Genomic DNA, 25,689 nt, shown 5'->3' with positions numbered 1-25,689 from the left:
CAGAGCAGTGTTGCGCATTAGGCGAAACTTATGTCGACAATGCCATTTCGTGTGGTTGTCTTGGCGCCAACTCAAACGCAGGTTAAACTTGCTTCATAGCTGGACGCGCGCGGCGGTGGCGGCGTGAAAAAACAGACCGAGAAAAGAAGCACGCGGATCGGCGGGGGAGCACTTACGTTGGAGCGCTTCAAACGGGGGTCCCCGTATAAACAACTTCCCAACCCGGCAGCTCCGAGCCGAGCGCGGCCTTGGAGTGCGCTCCCCCACTCTTTCCGTCCCCCCTCCGGCATTCCTGGCCGATGCGCGCCGCGCAATATCGCCGCGTCTCGCAAACGAGCGCCTCTCCCCCAAAGCATACGAGCGACACCCATCCTGACATCACATCCCGTTCTGGGCTGCCGGAAAGAACATCGCTGTTGTTCCGGAGCCAGCATTCAAGCTTCGCCCTCTGCAGACGCGCAGTGCCGCGCGTCCCACTTCTGCGGTGATCCTTTCCGACCCGGCCAAAGGCTTCGCTCTCCAAGCTTCCGGCGCATCTCCAGTGCTTCACAAGGTAGGCTTGCTCTGACCTACTCCGATGCGCAGCACGCGTCCGACTCCTTGCTGATTCGGAACGTGCGCGTTATTATACGCGAAGGGTGCGGAATGAACACATAGCGCCCCTGCACGTGCCTTTTGCCTAGTCGTAAGAGGGAACAGCTGTGCGACGTACGTGAAAAAGAAGGGTTCGGCACAGCTTGCTTTCGAGCGCTCTCGGCTGGAGCGATTCGCCGAGCCCTTAGCGCAAGAAATGGGCGGGGCAGTTTTCCCGAGGTTCGCCGCGCGCACTGCTGTCGATACGAGGAGCGAATGAAGAGAACGCGAGTTTTGTTTTGTAAACATGACGTATCAGTTATCAGAGAAAGAAAGAAAGAAAGAAAGAAAGAAAGAAAGGAAGAAAGAAACAAACAAAAAACGGCCACGACCACCGCATTTCGATGGGGGCGAAAACACCCGTGGTACTTATATTTAGGTGCACGTTGAAAAACCCCAGGTGGTCGAAATTTCTGGAGTCCTCCCCTGCGGCGTCCTTCATAATCAGAAAGTGGTTTTGGCACGCAAAACATGATAATTTAATTTAATTTAAACAACAAAAATACCCTACACTTCAGCGAAACATGTATTCTTTTAACGCAATTACTGCAAAAATCAGCTATGGGCCTCCTACTCTTCGGTCCATTTAAGAGACTCGCACGTGATCCTTAGGATCACGTGCGATCACGGCCTCAAAAGCTCCTCAAAACAGTACGAGTATACCCAAAACTCTTTTAAAAGACCTTTCTACAGTCTTCTCTTTCATCAGTTGACTTACGTTTCAAAACAACATTATTTTCGATGTAATTTTGTGCTATAGCCGATCAGTAGATTATTCGATGCATTTCATACACCGTTCGCTTCACATGAGTATACGTAAAACAATTTCCACGGTACTACTAATTTGGTTATCCTGCACATTTTCCAATAAGCAATGGCGATTTAACGAACGTGTCAAAATGTTATCTGGTAGCTTGTGGAAGGTGCATGAGGCGGAGGGGGCATTTGAAACCCATGATTGCTGGTTTGATCCCAGGTATATTTGCGTGGAAAAGCTTTACGTTAACGCGTTCTGTGTCTGAACGAAAGCTTGTTGAACGAAAGAGCAAGCAGTGACTCTTTCCCAGCGGTGTAATAAAACGTGAAAAAGAAAAACACAGTGGCGTGCGATATGACTACATGCAGGCCATTGCGATGTCGTCTAGCACCACAACCATTCGCCAAACCACGGTGACGACGTCCGGTTCGTCGCCAGTGGTTGCCCTGTCGGTGAATACAGCGTTCCTGACGAGCATTGGAGGCATTCTGACACTGATTGAGCTGGTAAGGTGAACTTCTCGCGTCGTCAGGCTTTGTTACTTCGTTTTGCTCCCACGCATGCGCGTGATCCGCATATCTAACTACCTGTTTTATCTTCCATTCTTTCCACGCTTCGTCATAGGTTCTGACGCTGCCATTGACGCGGCGCTATGTATAAGAGAGCAATGGCAAAACAGTTCTGAATAATTCTAGAAGGCGCAGAAAGATTAATGAAAGAACAAAATTGTCATACACCTGACAGTATCACGAACCTTTATGAGAAACCCATATGGGTTTCCTTTGTAGCGTCGTGCTACTCTCAAGTTGATGAACTTTTGTTTTCTGTTATGAAAGAAGAAATGAAAATTAAACGCATCGTTATAAGATACGACTCAGAGCTGATTCTTGGCAGTGAGTGTGTATCGTAAGAACACAAAATCGTACAACAGACTGCAGAAAAAATTGCTCTCAGCCTTGGAAGTTTGGTGTGCCATGAGTGGCCGCAGGAGCCCCGTCACACGGCCCAAAAGCACAGGTCACGCATGCACCGGTCTAGAAGTTGACAACGACGGCACCATGCAAAGGGTTGGGAGGCACGCGAGCAAAGTTTAAGTTCTGCCGCCTGCGAAGGCCACTGAAAGTAGCTGGTTGATGTTCTTCGCATGAGCGACGGTGATGAACGGACACGAGTTGCTCATTCTTCTGAACAGTGAAAGGGCAAATATGGTAAAGAAGGCAGTTAAAGGGCTCCGAAACGTATCCGAAGCCATTGACCTTGTAGGTGAACCAGTAAGCGAACCACTCGTCAGTACCGAACGCTCTTGTTTGAAAACACCATGAACTGCTGCTTAACAGCAATCCACGCTTTTCGGCTACACGTTGCTGCCACCACGTGCGCAGTGCAAAAAGCGCTACACGAGGTGAAATCTGCTGATTGTGCACAACGTGAAAGCGAGACGGCGAGGAACAGCGGGAGTGCGACTGCATGGGAAAAGTGTGCTAGTAGATGTATCAGAACTGATGTCCATCCTTTATAGACCGATGGACAGCTTCGACCCTTGCGATGGTACATCTTGTTGTTGACAGCGACCTTGTTGGTGTCGCGACGTGAATGATCTTAAGGGACCGAAAAAGCCCGATGTGTGCGTGTGTGTGCGTGTGTGTGCGTGTGTGTGCGTGTGTGTGCGTGTGTGTGCGTGTGTGCGTCTGTGCGCGCGCGTGCGCGCGTGTTTGTGTGTGTTGATTTAGGGGACTTTTAGAGAAGCCGAACATGGAAGAGATTTTCGCAGAGTCCTGGTTCTGCAGGTTTGGGCGCAGTAAATGTGGCGCCGACTCATTTGGCATTGGATTTTTGTTGATTAAGTGTTTATCGTTTCTTTATCTTTTGCCCAAGCCCAAGCGTCTGCACCTCAACAACAGTCTAAGTGACACTACTGACGTTCGTTGCCTTTGGTTTATGTTAAGTTAGCAGCAGTACTTGAGATAAGTCTGTATGCCGTTCTTAATGATTCTTTTTAGATTACTCACGCATTCAAACATTGTGAACACTGTGAAACCCCCACGTGAGAATGATATCGAAATAATATAATAGCATTAACACAAAGTCGAGAGGTAGTTTTGTTTCGCGAATGAAACGGAAAGTGACGACGCAATTAAACCACAGCGGCCGAGTAATGCTATCAAACTATCATAATAGAACTGGTGACTCCCCCCATAACGTATCAAGCAATAAACACGACTTCCAATTTGGAAATGTTTTGACAGTCCCCTTGCAGTCCTTGACGTGACGCGTCACTGCATTTCCTCGACACGTAATCAGCACATAGCAAGTGCCAATCAAGAGGGCACGTTTTCTTGTCTGGTAAATAACGTATATACACTCACTCACTCACTCACTCACTCACTCACTCACTCACTCACTCACTCACTCACTCACTCACTCACTCACTCACTCACTCACTCACTCACTCACTCACTCACTCACTCACTCACTCACTCACTCGCGTAAATGCGTAAATCTGCACATACGTGCATTAGTTAAATTTGACCTGAACTGTGCCGTAAGTACCAAAATCTCGCTGAAGACGCTTAATCGTTGTGTACATCATTGTCCGCACAAGTTTGACTGCCAGCGTGCGTTGATAATACGTAGCGAGTCAGCCGCAAGCACAAGCAATGACGTGTAGGCCATACAGCTGCAGTACCTTCTGAAAGCCAAAATGAATATGCAAAGAGAAAGAATTGCTTCTTACGTACATTAATAAATAAACTCGGTACATATGTTCATTGGGCTTCGCACTCAATGTACCTCCTTCAGAACGCACTTCTTTCCCTTTTCTGTCTTACTTTAATTTTATTTTTCACGGACACATAATCATAATTAAGCCTTCAATACATTAAGGAAGGATTGTGCCATATTTATATCACTTTTCATGATCGAACATGCCGCGAGCACGTAACGGTTGTTGATAAGTTTTTTTTCCCACTGAGAGACAATGGGTAAGGTACCGGTCACACAATGTCTAAATGGAAATGCACGAAGATGTGCGGGATAAATGAATAATTAAATTAATATTTATTATCTTTATCAGCAATATAATGATTCGTACAAATTCACCTGACCATAGTCCATTGCTACGGTTGAGCTTATTTCACAAAATAAAATGAAATTCGGACTGAGAGCTCTTTCTCCGCTCCCTAATGCGTGCCATCCAAAGACTCCCTGCGTTTATACTTTACTGTAGAGGTCTATAAATCTATATTTAATGTGAGAACTCGGATTGCGAATGACGTTAGTATAAACGCTCTTAGCAAATTCGCTCCAAAGTTCGCTCTAAGTGTAACAATGGTTTCATTTTCACTGGGCAAGACAAGGAAGAACGCCGATTATCAACTGTGACAGTCAGCTGATAATCAACGATCTGTCTGGTTTTTGTCTATTTAGTTGTCCCGCTTTGAACTGCAAAATAGCACAATGTCAAACCAGCTAGTTCAACCACGCACTATTGCCGATTACAGATTCTGGGTATCATCGTGTTCAGCCTGTGCTACACCTACACCGGTTACAGCTCGGGCATCTTCCTCCTGCTCATCTCGTTCACGTACTGGCTCATCTCCTTCTACATTCTGCTGTCCGCCTTCTTGTCGGCGTCGGGGACGCTGCTGCCTAGCACCTTCTTTGTAAGTTTTTAGCACGGCCTTGGTAGGCAGTGCAATTTCATCGTAACGCTTTTGAAGCTCTTCACGATGTGAAGCGAGGCCAGCTCTCCCCTGCAATTATTTAATTTACACAGGCATCGCGGGGAATTTCATCCAATGAAGAAGCAAAAAAGCACCGATGAAAAGAAAGAGCCCTAGAAGGGCTAATGAAGCACGAAAACATAGACACTGTGGTAACAACCAACACTATAACTTATTGTCACACTATGGCCTTTTATATAGCGAGTAAATACAAAAAAAAGAGATGCATCGATTTTTGAGTGCTGTGTTTTCTAGTTCCGTTATTGAACTGGAGCGTCAGTTATTCTTTCTAGAAAAGCAGTGTTACTCGCATGGACTGTCAAGATATATATATATATATATATATATATATATATATAGAAAGAGAGAGAGTGATAGGTAGGTTGATAGATAGATAGATAGATAGATAGATGAATGGATGGATGGATGGATGGATGGATGCATGGATGGAACGCAGGGATGTTAACCAGTCAAGATCCGGTTGGCTGCCCATAACGTAGATACTCCTGTGGCTCGAGCCTTCAAAATGCTTCTTGTTTAAAATTAAGTGGATAGGATCGCCACTATGCCCTGTGTGCAACGAACGAGAGGACATAGACCATTAAATCTGCTCTTTCAGCCTTCTCACATTCCAGGGGACAGCCCTAAAGCAAGCACTGAACATACGTATGCATCTGTCGTAGATCTAAGCTCGAGGTAGGATAGAAACTTGCACGAAGGACTTTTACCGTCTGTGCATCCCGCGCTACGAAGGCGCTTTTAACGTTCCTGCGAGACACTGGTCTCAGTTAGACACTTTAATTAGTTTTGCATGTTGGGCGTTAATTTGTGTTTTGTGCCTGTGGGTCGTCCTGCACGTGTAACTTTATTTACCGTTGTTTTCATATCGCGCATAGTACGCAACGCGCACCAATGGGCGAACCTCTCCAGTTTTTATTAAAAAGCGCTGCTCGCTCTACCTTGTTGATACTTCCTCTGTTATTTCTGAGAGGTCGGTTACATTCACTCTTATCTATTACGTCATAATTTCAGGAGAGTAAACAAGCGAAATTATGTGGATGCCAGGTAACAACTGCTGTGTTCTCTCATCGGCTCAAAGTTAAGAATCGAACAGAAACGCAGGACTGTTCGTATTTTTCGATGGACAGCTGGCAACAAATACCCTGTGCTATTTCGTTGGACTATACATTATTGAATGATATTATGTATCGGAAGGATGTATCGTTCGGCGCAGTAGCGATATATCTATAAGTTATAATTGAAACATTTGAATGCACGATGAATGGTACTTGTAAAAGATTATCATAGATTTAACGGGATGGTGCAATTTTATGCACAACTGAAAATTGGCTCGAATGAACGCTAGAGCGAGTGAGTGAGGGAAAACGTTATTGAGCTCTAGTAATTGTGTTTTTCTGCGGCTGGGCGGATTCTTCAGGGGGGTCTTCCTCCTTGTGTCTTCCCCGGAGGTCTTCACCCGCTGCTTCGTCCGTTCTCTATCGCAATGGTCGGCTGCCTTCAGTCCACGGCTCCGCTGGCCTCTGCTGTCCGTCGTGCACGCGGCACTAGGCCTAGCTGGTCTTCGCAGCGGTCGCTGGACAGTAGTTTCCATTTCTCCGCACTTGGGTGTGATATGATTGGGACTACGTCAGTTTATTGACATGTCCATGTTGTGTGGTATAATGTTTGTTTATCATTGCACCAAGGACATTTGTCCTTATATAGTGTGGGGTGCATTTTACTTAGCATGTTAAGGTTAGGGTACGACCCTGTTTGTAGTTGTCTCCATGCGACAGCTTCTTCCCTGCTAAGGGACTTGTGCGGCGGTGGTACCGCTTCCTGCTGCCTCTGTAATTGTCTAAAATGGCCGAGTACTGTCGCGGTACAGGCGCGGGCTCCTCAAGACTGTCGACATTGGACGCTCGGTAATTAGTGTACTCTTGATCTACCCTGTCTGCCTCTTGGTTCCCTGCCACCCCCGTGTGTCCCGGTATCTATACGATCTTGTGCGTGATCGCTTCATACGGTTCTGTGCCTGTTTGTTGTTGTGTTTCGCAGTCTACTGAGCAGAGTATGCGGAGTGCTCGGTTACTAATTCTGCCATGCAAATAGTTGCGGCAGGCTGTTTGCGAGTCCGAGAGTATTGTTAGCGACGGTCCGATCGGATAGCCCTCTGCCGCCGCTAGAGCAACGGCCACTTGAGTCGACCATCGTTGCTACTGCATTTTTGCTTCCCCTTTGTCTGGTGTATATGGCTGCGTCCACATACACCGTTGTCTTTTAAGGAGCGTAAGTTTTCTGGAGGTATTCAGCCCTTGCCTCCCTGCGACCTTTATGGAGGTTGGGGTCCATGTTCCTTGGGATTGGTGCTATTTTATGCGTGCTGCGGTACTCGTCGGGGATAGCTTCGGTCCTCGAGATTTCCCGTATCTGCTCAACGTAGTCCAGTCTCTAGAGGAGAGCTCGGCTTGTGGCTGTCTGCTATAGTTTGCACATTTGGGCTGTGAGTTGTGCTTCTCTTAGTTCTGCAAATGTGCTCCGCAGTCTCAGGGCTAGGAGTTTTTCGGTTGAGGTGTTTTGAGGTAGTCGGAGCACAGTTTTGTACATCTTGCATATATCGAATCCGCCTGTTGGATATCGCTCTTTATGTGGCTGTGGTACGGGAGGCTGTACGCTATTCTGCTGAGCACCAGACTTCTAACTGACTTGAGTGTGTCTTCTTCTCGCAAGCCATTGTGTCTGTTTGAGATTCGTGTGATCATGCGTGCGACTTGGAGTGTTGTTGCCTTTAGTAGCGTAAGGTTGTGGGAACAGCGCTGGTTTGACTATAGCCACATCCCTAGGATTCGTATGATTGTCTTTTCAGGTATCGGTGTTCCTACCAGGTAGACTTTAAACCGCAGCTCTTCACTGGTCGGGGCCGTTCTGTTTCGTTTTCCTTTCCATACTCGTAAAAGCTCCGATTTTTCGGTCGAGCACGCTAGTCCTCTTTATTTAACGTAGTCTTCTACACAAGTGGCCGTTTTCTGTAGCTTCTCTTCTTTTTCGCTGAGTGAGCCCGTGTTAGTCCATATGTTGATGTCGTCGGCATAAGTTGCGTTTTGTATGCCGCCAATTTTCCCTAGTCTTCGTGCAGTCCGATCATTGCTACGTTGAATAGCGTGGGCAAGATGACCGACCCTTGCGGTGTTCCCTTGTTAGGTGTTTGACACTTCTCCGACCGAAGTTCTCCCATGCCTATGGTTGCCGTTCTGTTTGACAGGAAAGCCTTGACGTAGCCCTGAATCCTTCGTCCGCAGTGCAGGTCGTCCAAACTCGTGAGGATTGCTTCGTCGCTTACATTTTCGAATGCTCTTTTGATATTTAGAGCCATTATTATGTTTTCTCCGTAGCTGGGAAGGTTCAGGAGTACTGATTCATATATTTGGATGAGTACGTCCTGTGTTGATAGCTTAGGTCTGAAGCCAAACATTGTGTGGGGAACTAGTTTGTTATATTCCATATAGATTTGTAGCCTTTGGGTTACTACTCGCTCATACAGCTTCCCCAGGCATGATGTGAGCGAGACTGGACTGAGGTTTTCTATTTTGAGTTTCTTGCCTGGCTTAGGTATCGTTACCACTTCGGCATGTTTCTACTCCTCCGGGACTGTTTCGGCTTCCCAATGTTTGTTGATGAATTCAGTTAATTCGGTAAAAATTTCATCACTGAGGTTGCGGATTAGCGCGTTGTTTTTCTTATCCGCACCTGCAGCTGGGTTCTTGGTGGTGTTTCGAATGACCGCGTAGACCTCTTCTTTCATTATGGGTTTGTCCAGCTTAGCATTCTCGTCTCCCCGGTACGTCCCTGTGTAGCTTGGAAGGTTCGTGTTGCCAAAGCACCTGGTTCGCACCTTCTCTCAGAGTTCTGAGTCCGGTCCCTCGTATTGGAGCATTAGCTGGTATATAGCTTTGTTGTTCTCTGACTTGGTTTTGGTCGGGTCGATGAGTGCTCTTAGGAGAGCACTCATTAGAAAATTATTTTGCTGATTTGCAATGTAGAAGTAGCTTTCTATGTATTACAATGCCCAACCATAGCTTGATTCAGTCCTGCATTTCATTCGAAAATATATTCACATTTGTGAATGCCTAGAATAGTATACATTTTGCTATGCAAAGGCGTGAAATCAAGAAAATGCATTAAACGTATGCCCTTTTAGTGGGTCCCGTCGGGGTTAAAACTGGTTTTCAACAGTCTTTCACATCATAAACAAGCATAAATGAGATGATAGTACACAGAACGATCATTTAAGAAAGGAGTAAACGTAAAAAGCAACAACAACAACACACTATGCATAAATAATCATATATGATTCTAAAACAATTAATGATAGCTTGTGTGTCCATAAATCGTTCCACGCACACTGCACGGAACTAGTATGGTCCCTCAATGAAATGTTTGGTGAAGTAATATAAGAAAGAGTTCAGTCACCAGACGGGAACAGGATCACCACATTACTATAAACAGTACAATTTGAAATGTTCTGCTGTCGTCCCTTATCTAATGTGCTGTTATTGACATATTATGCAAAGATGAACTAGCCCGAATTTTCATTTTAGTAAACGAAAGAAAAATTCAAATGAGATAAATTGTGGCCTTGGTACCATTTACTCGTGGGCCAATATAAACCAGTTAAAAATGTTGTTTTGCTATCCATCTGAGTGTCCTTGCGTTGTTTGACGAAACCTTCTATTTTTATCGCTGGCATGAATCAAACGACTAACGTCACGCAATCAGCAATCATTTATATTTTCTTTCGCGCCGCAGATTATTCTCCGCTTTGAAGCTAGCGCAGCTGTGGCTTTCGTGAGAGGCAGTAGCATTCCATTGGCGCGTCTCAAGACATAAAGGGAAGTTGGCAAGGCGCCCGAAAGGTGCACGCATATATAAGTACAAGCGTTGTTGCCTAGCAGTTGGAAAATACCATTCTTGTTCACGCCGTGCTGACAGTGACATGCGAGCTCTTGGCGCTGCCACCCCTACACGTAGTCTAGCTTCTATCTTATATCAGTTGCGACAAGTGCCGCGAGCACTGCAAGCTGACGGCAGAAGCCGGGGAGGCGTTGACCTCTGGCTCAAAGTGTGCCGGTTCGGCATCCGCTGACAGCTGCAATGTTTACGAGGCTGCCTTTGCGTTTACTTGTTCTACATGCTTGCTAACTAAGATATATGTAGCACCTGGGCGCTGGGTTTTCTGTGAAGAATACAGGAAGCCTGGTGCGCTCCTGCGCATGGTCAGGGCAACACGCTGAGCACCTTCTCTTGAGTGCCTTAGTTGATCGTTAGAAAGTACTAATGGACAAGTTGCGTGCTCTGCTGTCTTTCGAAAAACAACTTCTAGGGTGCAAGTGCGGTGCAGGTTTGTGCAATGAGGGCATTAGGTGCTTTTTCAAAGGTTCCAAGATCACCTAAATACATTAGGCGTGTGTTGCGAGGTGTAGATGTTTCTCACTTTCCTTATATACACGTGTATAGACTGCGATGTGGAAGGTGCGTATTCACTTGAGCCCTAATTGTACTTGGACTCATGCCACTACTGCTCTGTGTCCCGCTGTGCTGCGCAGTGCGAGCGTCGTAACTGTGTCTGTAATTTGCGAAGATTTGTTCTTACACTGCAGTCACACAGGGCGCTATCGATCATGACCGATGTCGATTGGGCTGGATCACGATCGAAATTGCCCTTGGTGTACTAGATGCGCGTGATGTGCTCTTTTCAAATGCTGTTACCTTTGAACAATTCACTACGAGGAAAACTAGAAGGAATCGCGCAACATTTGGTTAGAATAGTGCAGTTTCTTTTTCACTTTTTTTTTCACACAGTGTCCTAATAAAGGAAGAGTCTCCCTCAACGCTGACGTCTCCTGAACGAGCGTTTCGATATTAAGAAGGGCTGAGCTGTAGCGAGTAATAGGAAGTCGGTTAGTGCGCACATGATGTAGGCATATTATGAGGAGCTTCATCATTCCGGGTGATAAAAATGAAAGCTTAAAATCGAAATAGGTCACGAGCTATCGCTGCACCCTGTCATTGCGTCGCACGGACCCCCTTTGTGCATACCGCCAGCTGTGGTATACATAGCCGCAGGCCACGATGATAACGTTTGTGACCCAAGCTAGAGGGTAAAAGACTACGTACGGTTATTTCGTATGGTATGATGAACTTTATTTAATGTCCTGAAGATCAACCCTTAGGTTGACGCAGGCGGCTCCCACGTCGGGACAGTAAGGTTTAACCTTACCGCCGTATTATGGGCCTTCTGGACGGCCTGTACTTGATCGAAAAGAACGCCACTGTGTAGGACTTGCCGCCACCAGTCTCTCTCCTTGTCACAATCTGTGAAAGTCACAGGACACTGCCAAAGCATGTGATCCAGAGTAATGATGCCATTACACTTCTCGCAATTGATTGGTATCTCTCTTTCAGGATATATCTTGTTAATAAAGTTTGGACTTGGATAAGTTCTTGTTTGCAACAATCTCAGAGTGACCGCTTGAGCTCTATTAAACTTAGCGTGTGGCACTGGGAATTCTCTTCTGTTCATGTAATAATGCCTCGTGATTTCATTATATGTTAGTAATTGGTCCCTGTTCTCCTCCTGTATATTATTAAGGTCCTGGTCGCGTAGTGCACGGATAGTAATTCCTCGTGCAGCCGCGTTAGCCATCTCGTTTAAATTCTTTCGAGATGGATCGACAGACCCCATGTGCGCAGGAAACCAGCGGATTTCGATCTCTTGGCTGTCCAACTCACCGATCAGCTGGGCAGCCCTTTTGGTTACAAAGCCATTGGTAAAGTGTCTAAGCCATCTTAGAGTCACTGTAAATCTTCGTCCACTTATTATTCTTTAAAGCCAATGCTATCGCTACTTGTTCCGCGACTGCCGTGTCTTTAGTCATGATTGTAATAGCACCCCGAGTGAGACCATCTGCATCTACTACTACTGCCGTAAAGGCTTTCTTTCCTCTGACCCACGCAGCATCTACAAATGCCGCATGTTCTCTGTCGTGTTCTATCTCTTGCAGTAGAGCTTTGGCCCTTGCCTTTCGTCTTTCCAGGTTGTGCACCGGGTGCACATTTCTGGGAAAAGGAGTCGTCTTGATTACCTCTCTTACGCTATCTTTTAGTTCTACTGTGCCTTCACCTGAAATTTTGGATTTGGTTGGGCACCATCCTACCTCTTCTAGTATTGCTCTACCTGGCCTTGTTCCAGAGAGCCTCTCTCTGTGGGCAATTTGCTGAGCTTCAATTATCTCGGCTATTGTGTTGTGGAGCCCCAGTGTCATTAATTTGTTATCCGGAGTGTTAATCGGTAACCCCACTGTTGTTTTGACTAGCCTTTTAATTAATCTGTTCAACTTGTTTATCTCTGTCTGTGTCCAAGTGAGCATCCCAGCTACATATGAGAAGTGACACAAGGCGAAAGCGTGGACCAGTCTCATGGCCTCTCTCTCCCAGCCCTCTGTGTCGGTTAGTGATTCTCCTTAGCAGTCTTATTACCTCCACAGTCTTGCTTGTGATGTGTCGTATTGTTCTTCCATTTGCCCCGTTTGCCTCCAGGAATAACCCTAAGACTCTAATGGATTCTACTTGCTTAATAGATTCGCCTGCCTTCGTGGTTAGTACTAACCTGGGTTCTTCCTCGGGCACGTATCCCCTCGGTTTTCTACCCCTTCTTCTGTTCTTGAGTACAAGGAGTTCAGACTTATTAGCAGAGAATTTGAGTCCTATGCCTTCTAAAATAGACTCTACCTCATAAATGCTCTTCTGAAGTCTGCTTTCCGCCTGTCCCATACTTCCTTCAGCGGTCCGTACAGTCACATCGTCTGCATAAATGGTAAAGTGAATTCCCTCTATCCCTTTTAGTCCCTTTGCCACTTTTGACAGGGCCAGGTTGAAAAGCATAGGTGACAAGACCGACCCTTGTGGCGTCCCTCTGTCACCGAGATCCATCTTCTTTGATTTAATATCCCCGAATCTAAGATGAGCTGAACGATTACCAAGAAAGGTTTTGACCACTTCATAGAGTTTTCTCCCCAATCCCAGTTTGGAAATCACTTCAAGTATTGCTCCATGCTTAATTCTGTCAAAAGCTTTTTCGACATCCAACTCCAAGAGAGCTCGAGTGTTTTTTGGTTTAGCTAATAGCAGTTGATGTTTGATTAACAACGTTGCATCTTGTGTGGACAAGCCTGATCTGAAACCAATCAGATTGTACGGTAGGATGTCATTGTCCTCCACATATTTCGTTAACCTGTTCAATATGACATGCTCCATTGTCTTCCCTAGACATGATGTTAAAGAAATTGGCCTCAGATTATCCAAGTTGAGTTGCTTGCCCGGCTTTGGTATTAAGATAGTACTGGCCATCCTCCATTCTTCTGGATATACCCCATCTTTCCATAGGTCATTAATGTATGTGGTCAGATATTTTATTGAATCGTCGTCCAAATTCTTAAGCAATCTGTTAGAGATGCCATCCGGGCCAGCTGCTGACCTACTATTCAGATCATACAGTGCCGTGCGTACCTCACTTTCGGTGAATTCCTGATCCATATGTTTGCATTCTACCCCTAAGTAATCGGGATAACTCACATCCTGATCTTCTTTCCTGAGAGGCAAGTATTTAGTAGCCAATCGCTCCATTATGATCTCTGCGCTTGCAGTCTGACTTTCCTGGTGTACCAGTTTTGCCACTGCCGTACGTCTATTCGATTTAGTGCCTTTTTCGTTGAGCAGATGCCTGAGCAGACTCCAATTGCCTCCACGTTTTATCCTTCCGTCTACACATTTACACACCTCATCCCATTTTTGTTTCTGCAAATATCGTGCGTGTTCCTCTATATTCTTATTGAGCTGAGCAATTCGTTTTCTAAGTCTTCTGTTTAGGCGTTGTGATTTCCATCTTTGTAAAATCGATTGCTTGGCTTCGATCAAATGCGCCAATCTACTATCAATTTGTTCGACCTCTTCCTCCTCTGCCTTAGTTGCTGCATTCAAGTCGTCCCTAAGCTGAGCCACCCACTCTTGTAGTGTGATGCGCCCCTTTCTATCTGTGTCTGCTCTGCCTTTTCTGATTTTTCTAAAGTGATCACAGTCTATGTAAGTGAAATGCTTTACCTCCCCCCCCCCCCGTCGTTTCCACCATTATGTGTAGTATATAATGGTCGCTTCCTAGGTCCGTACCAGAGTTAATCCAGTCTGCCCTGGGTAAGTTATAAGTGAAGGATAAGTCCGGGGTAGTGTCCCTACACGTGGAACTGCCACACCTGGTAGGAAAGGCTGGGTCCGTGATCAGAGAAAGGCCTAAATCCGTGGCGAGATGCCAGATTCCTTCCCCTTTTTTATTACTTCAGCGGTAACCCCAAGATTGGTGTGGGGTGTTGAAGTCCCCTCCTATTATGAGTGGCGCAGTTTTGGCTACCCTCATGGCCTTATTAAAAATTGCTCTGAAGCTCTGTCTCATCTCTCTGGGACTGCTATATATGTTGAGGCAGAACAAGCTTTGCGCTTTACCTCTGTACCTTTTTAGGACCATTTCTATCAATATGTATTCAATTTTACTCACCCCTAATTTTAGATCGTGCTCTATGTAGGGAATTTTCTTGTCGATTAGGGTGGCAATTCCTCTGCCTGGTTCTTTGCCTTTGCAAACCGAGTTGAAGCCGGACAGCCCGATCTCCTCCGCTAGAGTTTCCTGCAACATTATTAATTTCGGCCTATTTTCAACCGTTTTGATTATCTGTGCTAGTGACGCTCTTTTTTGCTGAAATCCTCTGCAGTTCCACTGCCACACACTAAGTCTATTTCTGTTATCCATTATTATTGTCGCTGCCCCCTGACTTGCTACCCCCTGTCACTGTTCGCTTGACTGTACCACCTACCGCTCCTGGGGGTATTCTAGCGCTTTCTGCTTCCAATGGCATATATTCTCCATCCTCTCCTTGGGCCTCTAGCTTTTTCAACCTTTTCTCGTCTATTAACTTCCACTTCCATGTTTTATCCACCTTAAGGTTAACGCTGTCTACCGTGTCCTTTAGATCCCTAATCGCATTCCTAATCTCTTCCAGAACCGAGCACATCGATTCTGCCTCCGGAACTACAGCTCTCTTTTTGGGCGCCGGTGTGTCTTCTTCCTGGCTGTTACTTCTACACACCGACTTAGCTATTGCCACACTGCCGCTTTCTGTCCTCAACCCTTTTTTCATTTCCTGAATCTGCTGCTTAAGTTCTTCATTTGCTTTCTTTAGTGATATAACCTCTCTGATCAGCTGTTCTACTCTGGCATCATTGCTTTGTTCCTGCGAGGCTAGCGCACCTGTGACTTTCACAGTACCTTTGACTTTCTCGGCCCAGGTCGCTCCTGGCTCCTTTTTCTTGTTTGTCTTCAGCTCCTGCTCCTCGAAGCGCACCTGCGCCTCCCGAGACCTGGAACGGTTTCTTCCCCTCGATGTTGAGCGCTGTCTTGATCTTGATGTGCTTCTCGAGCGTGAGCGCCTTCCGGCACCTGGAGGGGTTCCCTTTGTCGGTTGGGCCGATTCCATCTCGGTCTCCACGGTTATTTCGTGTTGTATAAAATAATAAAAAAAACGTTCAGTAGTCAGTGAAACATTTTTATTCGGAGGATGGTTTCGCAGAGCGCACTCGTAATCAGACCACACGATAGCCGTGATTGCTGAGCAGTGCTACGGTCTTATTTTCTGTTAGCTATTTGGTCTTTCTTGCAGGAATGAAGCCGATGTCGCCTAGTCGAAATGGCACCGGCGCCTTCGTGTGCGTGACCCGCCGCGCTAGCTTAGGAGCCAAGGCGTTGCACTGCGGAGCTCGAACTCGCCGGTTCGATCTCTCGGCCGCGGTGGCCGCATTTCAATGGGGGCGAGAGGAAAAAAAGGACGTTCTTAGATTTAGGTGCACTTAAGTGACCTCAGATGGTCAAAATTATTCCGGAGTTACCCATTATGGCGTCCCTCATAATCGTATCATGGTTTTGGCAAGTGAAACCCAAGAATTTTTTTTTTCGTATTCTTGATCCTTAGCAATAATAGCGCTTACCCGCTACGGGGGTTTGCCAGTAAGCAAGCAGTTTTAAAATTCTTTTGTTTTAGTGAATAATACATTAACCAGCAAGTACTTAGAATAATAAAGTACGGGTGTGCATGTATGCTAGTGAGGCATAAATATTTTTTCGGACGTTAATAGAATCTTCTTGTTGAACGTGAGCGTTATTTCACGTCCATACGTGGGTACGTCATCGTTTCTTTTGAAACTACTTTTTGCTTTTCATTCGCTTTCGTTGCTATAGTAGAGCGTAAACGAATGACAACATCATTCGTAAATATATCTATAAATAACGTTTCATTATAAAGCTTTCTAGTACATCTATTTCCAGCGTTGCGGAATTATATAAATATGGGAAGAATAAAACGCGTTTCGTTGCAGGATTCACTCATTCGGTTCGGTCTGCCGTAGTGCGCGACCTTAACACTGTTTGTGTGCTCGGAAGACAAAGAGTGATTTATTCATTCTGTGACGTTTAGACGTCCAGAATGCTATCTGCAGATCTCGAGCCGCGTGCGTGCCGCAGGCGAAACAGCTTAGCACGCCAGCAGGTGCTACGCACTAGACACACAGTGTACCGGACTCGGGGCTGCATGGCTTGCGTATTCGCATGTCTGGCTCTGCGACAAGCTGTGTCTCCCGACCCGCTAAGCTGAAACATCGCTGTCTGTGTTTTGCACCAGTTTAGTCGAACGTTCTAAGCAGCAGCGTGGACGTCTGTTCTTGAGGCATGTGTTACACAAAAAATAGCGACAAAGCGAGAGGGAGAGGGAGATGGATAGAACATAGTACGTGAAGGGTGTTTACGTGCCAGGCCCCCGTATCATTATGTCTTCTTCTTTTTTTTCTTTCTTTTTTTCGCTTGAGAGCTTGCAAATCAGACACATTGTAAATCTGTACTGACAACGCACATTGTAAATGAGAGACATGTGAAGTGCTCAAGTTTCACGTTTTGGTTACGTTCGTGATGAAGCACTTCGTGAGAATGTGCGGGAAGGTTAGCCGGTTAAATGAAATTCTGGGGTTTCACTGGCCAAAACCAAAATACTATGAGACACACCATAGTGGGGGACTCCGGATTAATTTTGATCACCTGCGGTTTCTTAAGGCGCCCTCCGTGCGCAGTGCACGAACAACGTTTTTGCATTCCGTGCGATCAGAACGCAGCCGCCGCAGCTGGAATCGACCTCGTCCCACGCAGCGCAATGCCATAGCCGCTGAGCTGCCGCGGCGGCTAGATTAGCTGGTTGAATATTATCATGTCACACAGCGCGCACAAACCCCGCATGTCGCTTGCGTGCGTATGTGTGTGTGTCCCAACTGGCCCAAGCAGGCATCCTGATTTCCGAATGGGACATTCATTTCTGCTACGTACGTCATCTTCTTTCAGGCACATTTCTTCTGCAACAATGTGCCACCACAGGCAAATGCCAACGTGTTCTGATGTTGCTATATTAAAAAAAAAAGTGAAGTAGATGAGCAGCTGCTCGTTAATTTGTCCTGGCATGACGTGCGATCCTCCCTCCTTGTTTCAGTATTTCCTGTTTCACGTGTTCGGAACGCTGCTGTACGCCGCCGGCGGCATCGCTGTATTGGCTCATGTTACCAGATTCAGCCACTCGGGTGCCATCGCTTCGGGGGTAAGAAAACTTTATTAACACGTCATTTTGTCAAGGTTCTCTTCTTCCTTGTTGCCATTTGTCGCCGGTATCGGCCGCTCGGTGGGATGGATGATAATAAATAAATAAAACCGAAGAAAATAATGGACTGAGTGGACCCAGTATGCAATTTAACATGACCCATGAAGCAGGAAAGCATAGGGCGTCCTTCCTGTCCTTATCCGTAGAACACAGAACACTTGGAAAAGTAATTATTGGTGAAATTACCGTTAATAAAGGGAGATAATGGTTAGAATTTTGTCCTGAATGAGAAAAGAGAAAATATGAATATTAAAACAAATGGAACGGGTTTTATTTTGTCGACGGGACCCGAGCACGCATTGTTTAATACCCTTGCCACACCAACTAGGTGCCCTTAACAAACGGCCAGAAATCGTTTGTTTTCTCTGTCGCGTGGGAGCGTACGAATACTACCATAAATTTATGTACAGCAGTCTCGACAGTCGACATTAACTTCCCTGCAAATGTGCGTTTTTTGTTGTTGTTGTAGTAATATATCGTGTAGCAGCAGTATTGCAGCGTGAACTTGACGCATGGTTGTATTTAAGAACTTGCTTGGGAAAGAAAAAGCATGTGATTGCCTAAAATGAGACCATTGCCTAAAATGAGACCATTATTCTTACTAGCGATAAAGAGGTCGACAAAGACGTAGCGGGGAATAAATTTAAAGGAAAGAAGTGAAAGGGGGGGGGGGATCCCCGGTGGTTGCGCTGGTAAGGCGCACTGCTTGACGTCTAGGCCACTGTCTGCAACAGAGTCGTGCACTAGATACGTCACGACTGCAACAGGTGCGCCACTCCGTCTGTGCCATGGCGTCCATTTGCACGCTACGATGCCTGTATGCTCACTGGTATACCTCTGCCACTAGATTTCCGAAAAAACAGTGCGAAATTTCGCACTACGGGTACGGTGTTGGTGCCTGCCGGCTCTATCGTGATTTCAAGTGATTTATTTGATTTTATGCAAGAAGGAGATGCTCTTCCTTCTCGCAACGCGCGTGGCGCGTGACATCGGAGGACAAAGACACGCAAATTTCTGTAATCCTCACAACGACGGAGATTATTACGGCCCAACCCACGTGTAGAGGAAAAAAGGAAAAGAGCCGGATACGCTTTGAAAACGACAACACGTAGCCCGGTCTCCGCTCAGGAAGAAGTGATAGCCCGCGGAGCCTGTTCAGCTACCGGAATCATTTGTTTAAATCTCCACTCCTAGGATGACATCTCTCTCTGCATACTGATAGACACGATTAAGAAGGAAATGGGAACCAAGATGCTCGCAGTATTTTGTGCTTACAGCTAATACCGGGGGTGGAATGGGTGGTTGTTTAAACCATTTGAAAGACCATAACTACAAAGAAATGAAAAAAATAAAACACATTAGCCACATGTCTTATTTTCTTATTGTTTGTTTACAGGCTCTGGGACTGATAGCAGCCATCTGCCACGTGGTGCACGTGGCGTTCATCTACAAGGGACCCAAGCTGTAGTCATAAGAGAACATAAGTGCTGCTGAACGGGCGTTGAATCACGCACATTGAGCCCAGTCTACTTTGCATTGTGATGGGCGTATGATTACTCCACTGCCATAAAGTTTATTCCGCGAGTATGTTTCATGGTGCCTTAGACAAAGCAGCTTTACTTACGTTGTGAAATAAAGTTGTTCGTTAATAGATACGGATTACTAAGGTGACATATACATCTAATCCTGCGTAGGAAAGCTTAAGAAGAAAGTGAAATATATATTCGTTGAAACCATACGACAGCTGCTCTGTGCCAAAGTTTCGAGCCGTGTCTGTGCGCGTTTCTAGTTAAAGATACATTAAAAATAAACGAAACTGAGAAAGTGTTGATTGGCCTTAAAGAAATGTTTCTCCTGATTAGCAACACTGCCCTGTCCTGATAAGCAAGAAGGGATCTGTACGCAACATAATGTACCCGAACTTTAATGCAACTTAGGTGAGAGTGAACTTGGAAGCTAGCAGACGAGAACCAAGAGATTTCAACGGGAAGCGTTTGCCATCAAGGTTGGTAGGATTCAGGTCTTAGAGCTATGGACGCTGCGAAAGGTAGCAACAGGAGTCTCATCATAGGACACTACTTGACCACACTATATCTAAGCCAGCTTGTCTTCGCTTACTTAGGCTGGGTCAATATTTGAATCCTTAGGTCACTGGTGATGAAACTTCGTTCGCTCAAGTACAGATTGTAGAGACCCTGTATACTACATGCCGTTTCTGTGCGGCATTGTTTCAAGCCATTTGTATGATGCGTGGCCTAAATAAAGAAAGGGAGCGAAAGAGTGAGAACAAAGGTGTGACTGGTTGTTACAGGAAGTGCGCTATGCTCTAGCTAACGTTAACAGCTCTTCACTATTTTGGAAGATAATAATCAAACCATTATTTTTTGCTGACAGTGGTGGTGGTGTCGTTATTGTGATTGCTTTGTGGTGCCTCCTCTGTGAGAATTTTCTATGGAAGAGACAGTAAAATGTTGTTTTATTATTAAACTGTTAGTTATATAACGGAACGAAGTGTCATGAACCGATTAAAACCATTGTGGTCCTTGAAGCGCAGTCAGGAAGCGCAGGAACCATGACGGTGCCGTCACCAGGTCCGTGTAATTTTCGCAACACCTGAATAAAGATCCCGAAATTGAACCTTGGGTGCCTGACAGTTCCATTGAGCCACCGTTCGTGATTTGAACACACAATGAATTTCTAGGGCTCATGGAATACCGCCTCGTCGAAATGAACCATGGTAACAACAACAAAAAGAAAATCGCAAGAATTAAAGGCTGTATATATCGACATAAGCATACTTATTCCAGATTATCTTTAATTATTTTGATCGGCGACGGTCATTGCTGTCATTAACACGCATATGAACATATGGCGCAGCTATGTTAGTGCTATGCGCACCCTTCCAATTATTTAATAATATGGCGCGAGCGTCGACCGGAGAGCCGATCAGCGCCGTGCAACGGAGCGCATCGGCGAAAGAGTCACGAGTATGCGCGCGTGCGTGCAAAGCACAGCCCAGTGCAAGTATTCTCGGCTGCGCTGTTTTGCTAGGCACCCTGTTCTTTCAGCTGCATTATTGGTTCCTTTCTTTCTCAGCTTTCACGAACGTCTTATACCCCTGTCAAAGGGGCAAACTTAAGCGCACATTTAGCGAGTGCGCTTCGCCGCCAGCGTCATTCGCCGGCTGCCGCACGCTTAGTGGCACTTGCGGCAGAGCGCACTCATCGGCGAGTGCGTTTGGCAAACACATTTCGCGGCGGCGAAGTGTGCATCCTCGTTCCGCAAATAGGTAAAACTAAGGTTGTCTAAAGGCTGAGGCAGGAGTTACCTTTATGACACCTTTTTTTTAAACAACGTAACAAAGTAACAAAATCTGCCACGCCGCAAAAAAAAAAAAAAAAAAAAAAATCAAAGAAAAGGAAAGACAAGAAAAGAAAAGGAAAAACCCAGAAAACAAAAACAGCAAATAAGAGAAAAACCACTCTCGCTCTCCGGCTGTTCACGGTTATGCAGGTTAATGGCCGCGCGGTTGCTCGGCGGAACGTGCCTTTTGGACTGGTACTGGTCAAGTCGCCGTCGCTGTCGTCGCTTGTTTTAAAATGCTGTTTCTAAAAATAACGGACTATTTTTGTGCACGATTTCTTAAGTCAACAAATGTGTGCTTCGTCTTCCGACTCCCGATCGGCATCAATTTGAAAGAACACTTTTCTTCCTCGTGTAGCAACGCGCCGCCATGATGTCGCTCAGCGTCCCGAAGTGCACTCGCTCAAAGTGCACTTTCGTTTGCCCGTGTGACAGGAGTGTTATACCTGTGTCACACGGGCACTTTTGGAAGGCCTTCCAGTCGACGGCCTTCGAAACACCAGAACTCTATCGACTCAAAGGAGTTTTCACGCTGCTACACGGCACTTGTGAAAGGCCGCTGAGTAGTTCAGGCGTTACTCGCAAAATTGTGTGGCGCTGCGGATCTTTATTTTCATTTTCATGTCACGAAAGGTTAGACAACATTAAAACTACTTAAAAGCACTATAATTTCTTTTATGTTTGTTTATACATCTAAAAAAATTGTTCATACATTGCCATACATATACGTTTAGTTTTTGAGTTCTTGAGTAGCGAAAGTGCGGCTACGTTTGCGGCGCTGCACGTCGCTGTTGTCGACAGTACGTGCAGTTCGCACATATAAAGTGGCAAAAATACTTTATTGAATAATTAATAACACTCATATGTAGTATTTTAGAGCATTTTGGTTTGATTTGTTCTTTCTACCCGTGAGTACGAACACACTGTGAACGAGAGGGCATGTTCGCGCCGTTTCCGTTGCTCAAAGGCCATCGAGATTTCGATAGAGTTGTAAGGTGCTCCGTTGACTCGATAGACGATTGACTCGGCGGCCTTCGAAACCGCCCGTGTAGCAGCTCAAACTTGACCTTTGAGTCCACTGACCATCGGTTGGAAGGCCTTCCAAACGCCCGTGTGACACGGGTGTTACACAGCAACGTGGAGGTATGTGCACATCGAGGAAGTCGAGATACGTTGCTGTTTGTGCACTCGTACATTTTCGAAGTAGATCAATTGTTTGGCTAGATAAGAAATGTAACTGTATTGTGCCAGCAGACACTGTAAGGAGGAACTGCGATCGTAGCATCAGGTAATAAACAACGCCTTTACCGCCCGTATCAGTAGTGACTTTTGCGCGGGGTGTGCACACATGCCATCTCAAGTGTTAAAGGAAACCAGAGGTTGCGCTATATATGTCGCTGCAGAGCGCGTGCCAGAGAGAGATTGCAAACAGATTGGAGATGACTGAAGCCACTCTTAACAGAATCGTGCAGGCGTTCATAGATGAGGGATGCATTGGTGATGTCGCAAGAAATGGTGTCCGCAAGACTGCCGAAGAAGAGGACGCTGCTTTGGTTGCTGTTGCTGATGCTAATCCTTTCATGAGAGCTGGTCAGGTCAGAGATGCGGTCAGCCTCGACGTCAGCACAGAACGGGTGCGACAGTGGCTTTTAGAAGCAGCTTTAAGGGGCCGAAGTGCTGCCAAGAAGCCGCTCCTTTCGAATGAGGCGAGCGCGAAGAGACTCGAGTTCGCTCAAGCGCATATTCACTGGACTGCAGATGACCGGCGAAAGGTTGTGGGCCCCGACGAATCGACGCCTTGCACAAAACCAGAAGGTCTACCGACCAGACCTCATTAGGTGTGCATTATTGCTGAGTTTTTATTAAGCTTAATTCCGCGCGTTTTTGTTCGTCCTCCTTACTGTAATTGTATAGCGATCAGTCTTTACAACAGCGTGCGCACAGACATCGTCGAAAAACGCCACAATGTCTTATCTAAGTAATCACTTTGAAATTTTTGAGTTACGGCTCCCTCTACGTTCAGCAAGTGAGAACCAGTGGGCGCCAGAGTGTGAACGTTTGGGGTATGATAGCCAAATATGGCCTTGGATCTCTCCGCAGGATTGAAGAACGAATGTGCAGTGCAGCCTATATAGAAATCGACAATCAAGGCTTCCTTGCCTGTGCACTAGATGCTCCTTTTCCAGCCGGCTACTACTGGCTTCAGCAAGACTTGTCGCCCGTCCATACCTCGCGCGCCGTGAGAGCGGGCCTGGAAGATCTTGACTTAATGACACTAAATTATTAGGAGCAGATATGAATGTTATTAAAAACACTTGGGGCATAACTAAACTCAACCTGTCAAGGTTACAGCTTCGCCATGCAAGTTGTGAATAAGTGTAGGCTGCGACTGAAGGGCAGTGGGAGATCCTGAAAAACGGACCCCTACATGATTGCATCACTTTACGACTCGTTGCCTGGACTTCCTGAGGCCGTCCAATCTGCCGGAGGCTTTTCTTCCTATTGAGTGATCATACAAATGTACAGAAGGAAACATTCTCTTATTCTTTCTTTAAGTTCATGAAACAGCAGAATAAAGTAGTATTTGTCACGACGGCAACGTGTCTTCATCGATATGTCATTGCGGCCGCAGGCACGAGAAGACAATAGAAAAGTCAAAATTTGATATTTCCAAGTACGCAGATCAATTGAGGTGCCTTCCATATTTCTCTTCTCCACGAAGACAGCAAGCATAAGCAAAAATAAACAATTTAGGCAAACGATAAAACAAAAATTAAAGGAAGGCAATCGCGCCTAGCTGTGGGCCGTGCGTCGAATTCTCGGTGCTCACACGTTCCTCGTGGCTTTAAGCAATTATATGTGAAATCGCCCATGAGAAATGCAAAATGAACAAGTGAACCGATAACGCAGCAGAAAGCACTGGGGACGATTCCGCCTAGCAGAACAGCGCTGCCGAGGGAACTTAAATGCAGTGGGCTGCGCCATATAGTTTCCGACAATAATTACTAGCGGGAACTCTGGCGCTAGTGTCTACGGGAGCTGCAATGGGGGAGGCTAAGCCATCATGTAAATTATGGCAAGTACGTAGATTTGCCTAAGCTTCGTCTTTCCGTATACAAACGGCTTCGTGACTTTCTAAACTCATAATTTTCGACAACGTACTGTGTAATAAATAGCTACAGACACATTATTAAAATTGCCCCATGGCAGGATTCGAGCACAGGACCTCTAGTACAGAAGCCCGACAGTGAAACCATTACATCACGAACGCATGCATCGACAAACGGCATAGAACGCCCTTAACAATTTTTCGCGAGAAGCCAGCGCGTTGAGACGCTTGGTGCGTTTCGATTTGGCCACCTCGACAGGTGAGCCGCTGCAATCAGCAGTGATTGCGTGGGCTCGCAGAGCCTTCTCTGCTTAGAAAAGTATTGATTGCTCTGAAATTTAGGGCAAAGAATGCAGATAAAGCGTAACGAACGAATCCACAAGAAAGTCTCCAGCCACAAGCACTAAGGTCAGGCCAATCTAGGTACTTCCCATTATTCCATTGGTGGTAGAACAATCGCAGCCCCAGAGTTCCCGCTAGTGATTGTTGCAGGAAACTGTTGGGTGCGCCTTGCGCGCACACTTATACTCTTGAACATTTCGCCGATGCGCTCCGTTGCACGGCGCTTGATCGGCTCTCCGGTCGACGCTGGCGCGATATTATTGAAGAATTGCAAGGGTCTACGTACGATGACAAGTCCTCTTGAAAACATCTGGTAGGTAATTACGAACACGTAAGATACGAGCCTCTAAGCCAAAAACGCCAAAGGCATGGCAGCTAATAAGATTCCTCTTGTCTGCGCCATGCTGCAGTATTCCACCTGCCCGGCGTCTCTGTACCTAACTTATTAGTTATACGTAAAGAGCAAGGCACAATAGACCAGGACAGAAGAAGAACACAAACGGCAGGACCGCGATGTCGTTTGTGTTCTTCTGTCCTGGTCTATTACGCCTTGCTCTTTACACATTCAAGCATGAACCAACTAGTCCAAGCAAGAGTTTTATTTGAGCATAAGTTATGCACTATATGGCCCACCACCCAGTTGGCACAAAGTGAATGACCTAGAAGTCATGTAAGAGTTGCGATAGTGCACATCAGTAGTACATGTAAAAGGAGTGACTGTGTTGTGGATATATATATATATATATATATATATATATATATATATATATATATATATATATATATATATATATATATATATATATATTGGCTTCTTATGATATAACTAACAAAAATCGGGCTCCTTGGTTTCCTTTCTCCTCGTTGTTACATAGCGAAGGTCTAGAATCTGGCAGCTTTGATGCCTTCAGTTAGCATGTGTGGTTTATTGACCAGTTGCCTCCAGCCGAAAAGTTCACGTGACGCCTG

General features: G+C 45.9%; 1 protein-coding gene across 1 annotated transcript; it reads left to right on the top strand.

Moving 5' to 3' along the window:
• The first annotated feature begins 319 nt into the window (after window positions 1-319).
• Window positions 320-20,543, top strand: LOC142590432 (uncharacterized). The gene is made up of 5 exons (XM_075702533.1): window positions 320-553; window positions 1,759-1,896; window positions 4,891-5,052; window positions 17,742-17,846; window positions 19,303-20,543. The coding sequence occupies exons 2-5, from the start codon at window positions 1,768-1,770 to the stop codon at window positions 19,372-19,374; spliced, it is 468 nt and encodes a 155-aa protein (XP_075558648.1). The 5' UTR covers window positions 320-553; window positions 1,759-1,767; the 3' UTR covers window positions 19,375-20,543.
• The last annotated feature ends 5,146 nt before the right edge of the window (window positions 20,544-25,689 follow it).

Source organism: Dermacentor variabilis, chromosome 1 (genome assembly GCF_050947875.1).
Source record: "Dermacentor variabilis isolate Ectoservices chromosome 1, ASM5094787v1, whole genome shotgun sequence".
Lineage (NCBI taxonomy): Eukaryota > Metazoa > Arthropoda > Arachnida > Ixodida > Ixodidae > Dermacentor > Dermacentor variabilis.
The sequence above is the reverse complement of the archived record's forward strand: the minus strand, read 5'-3'. Positions and strand labels throughout refer to the sequence as shown.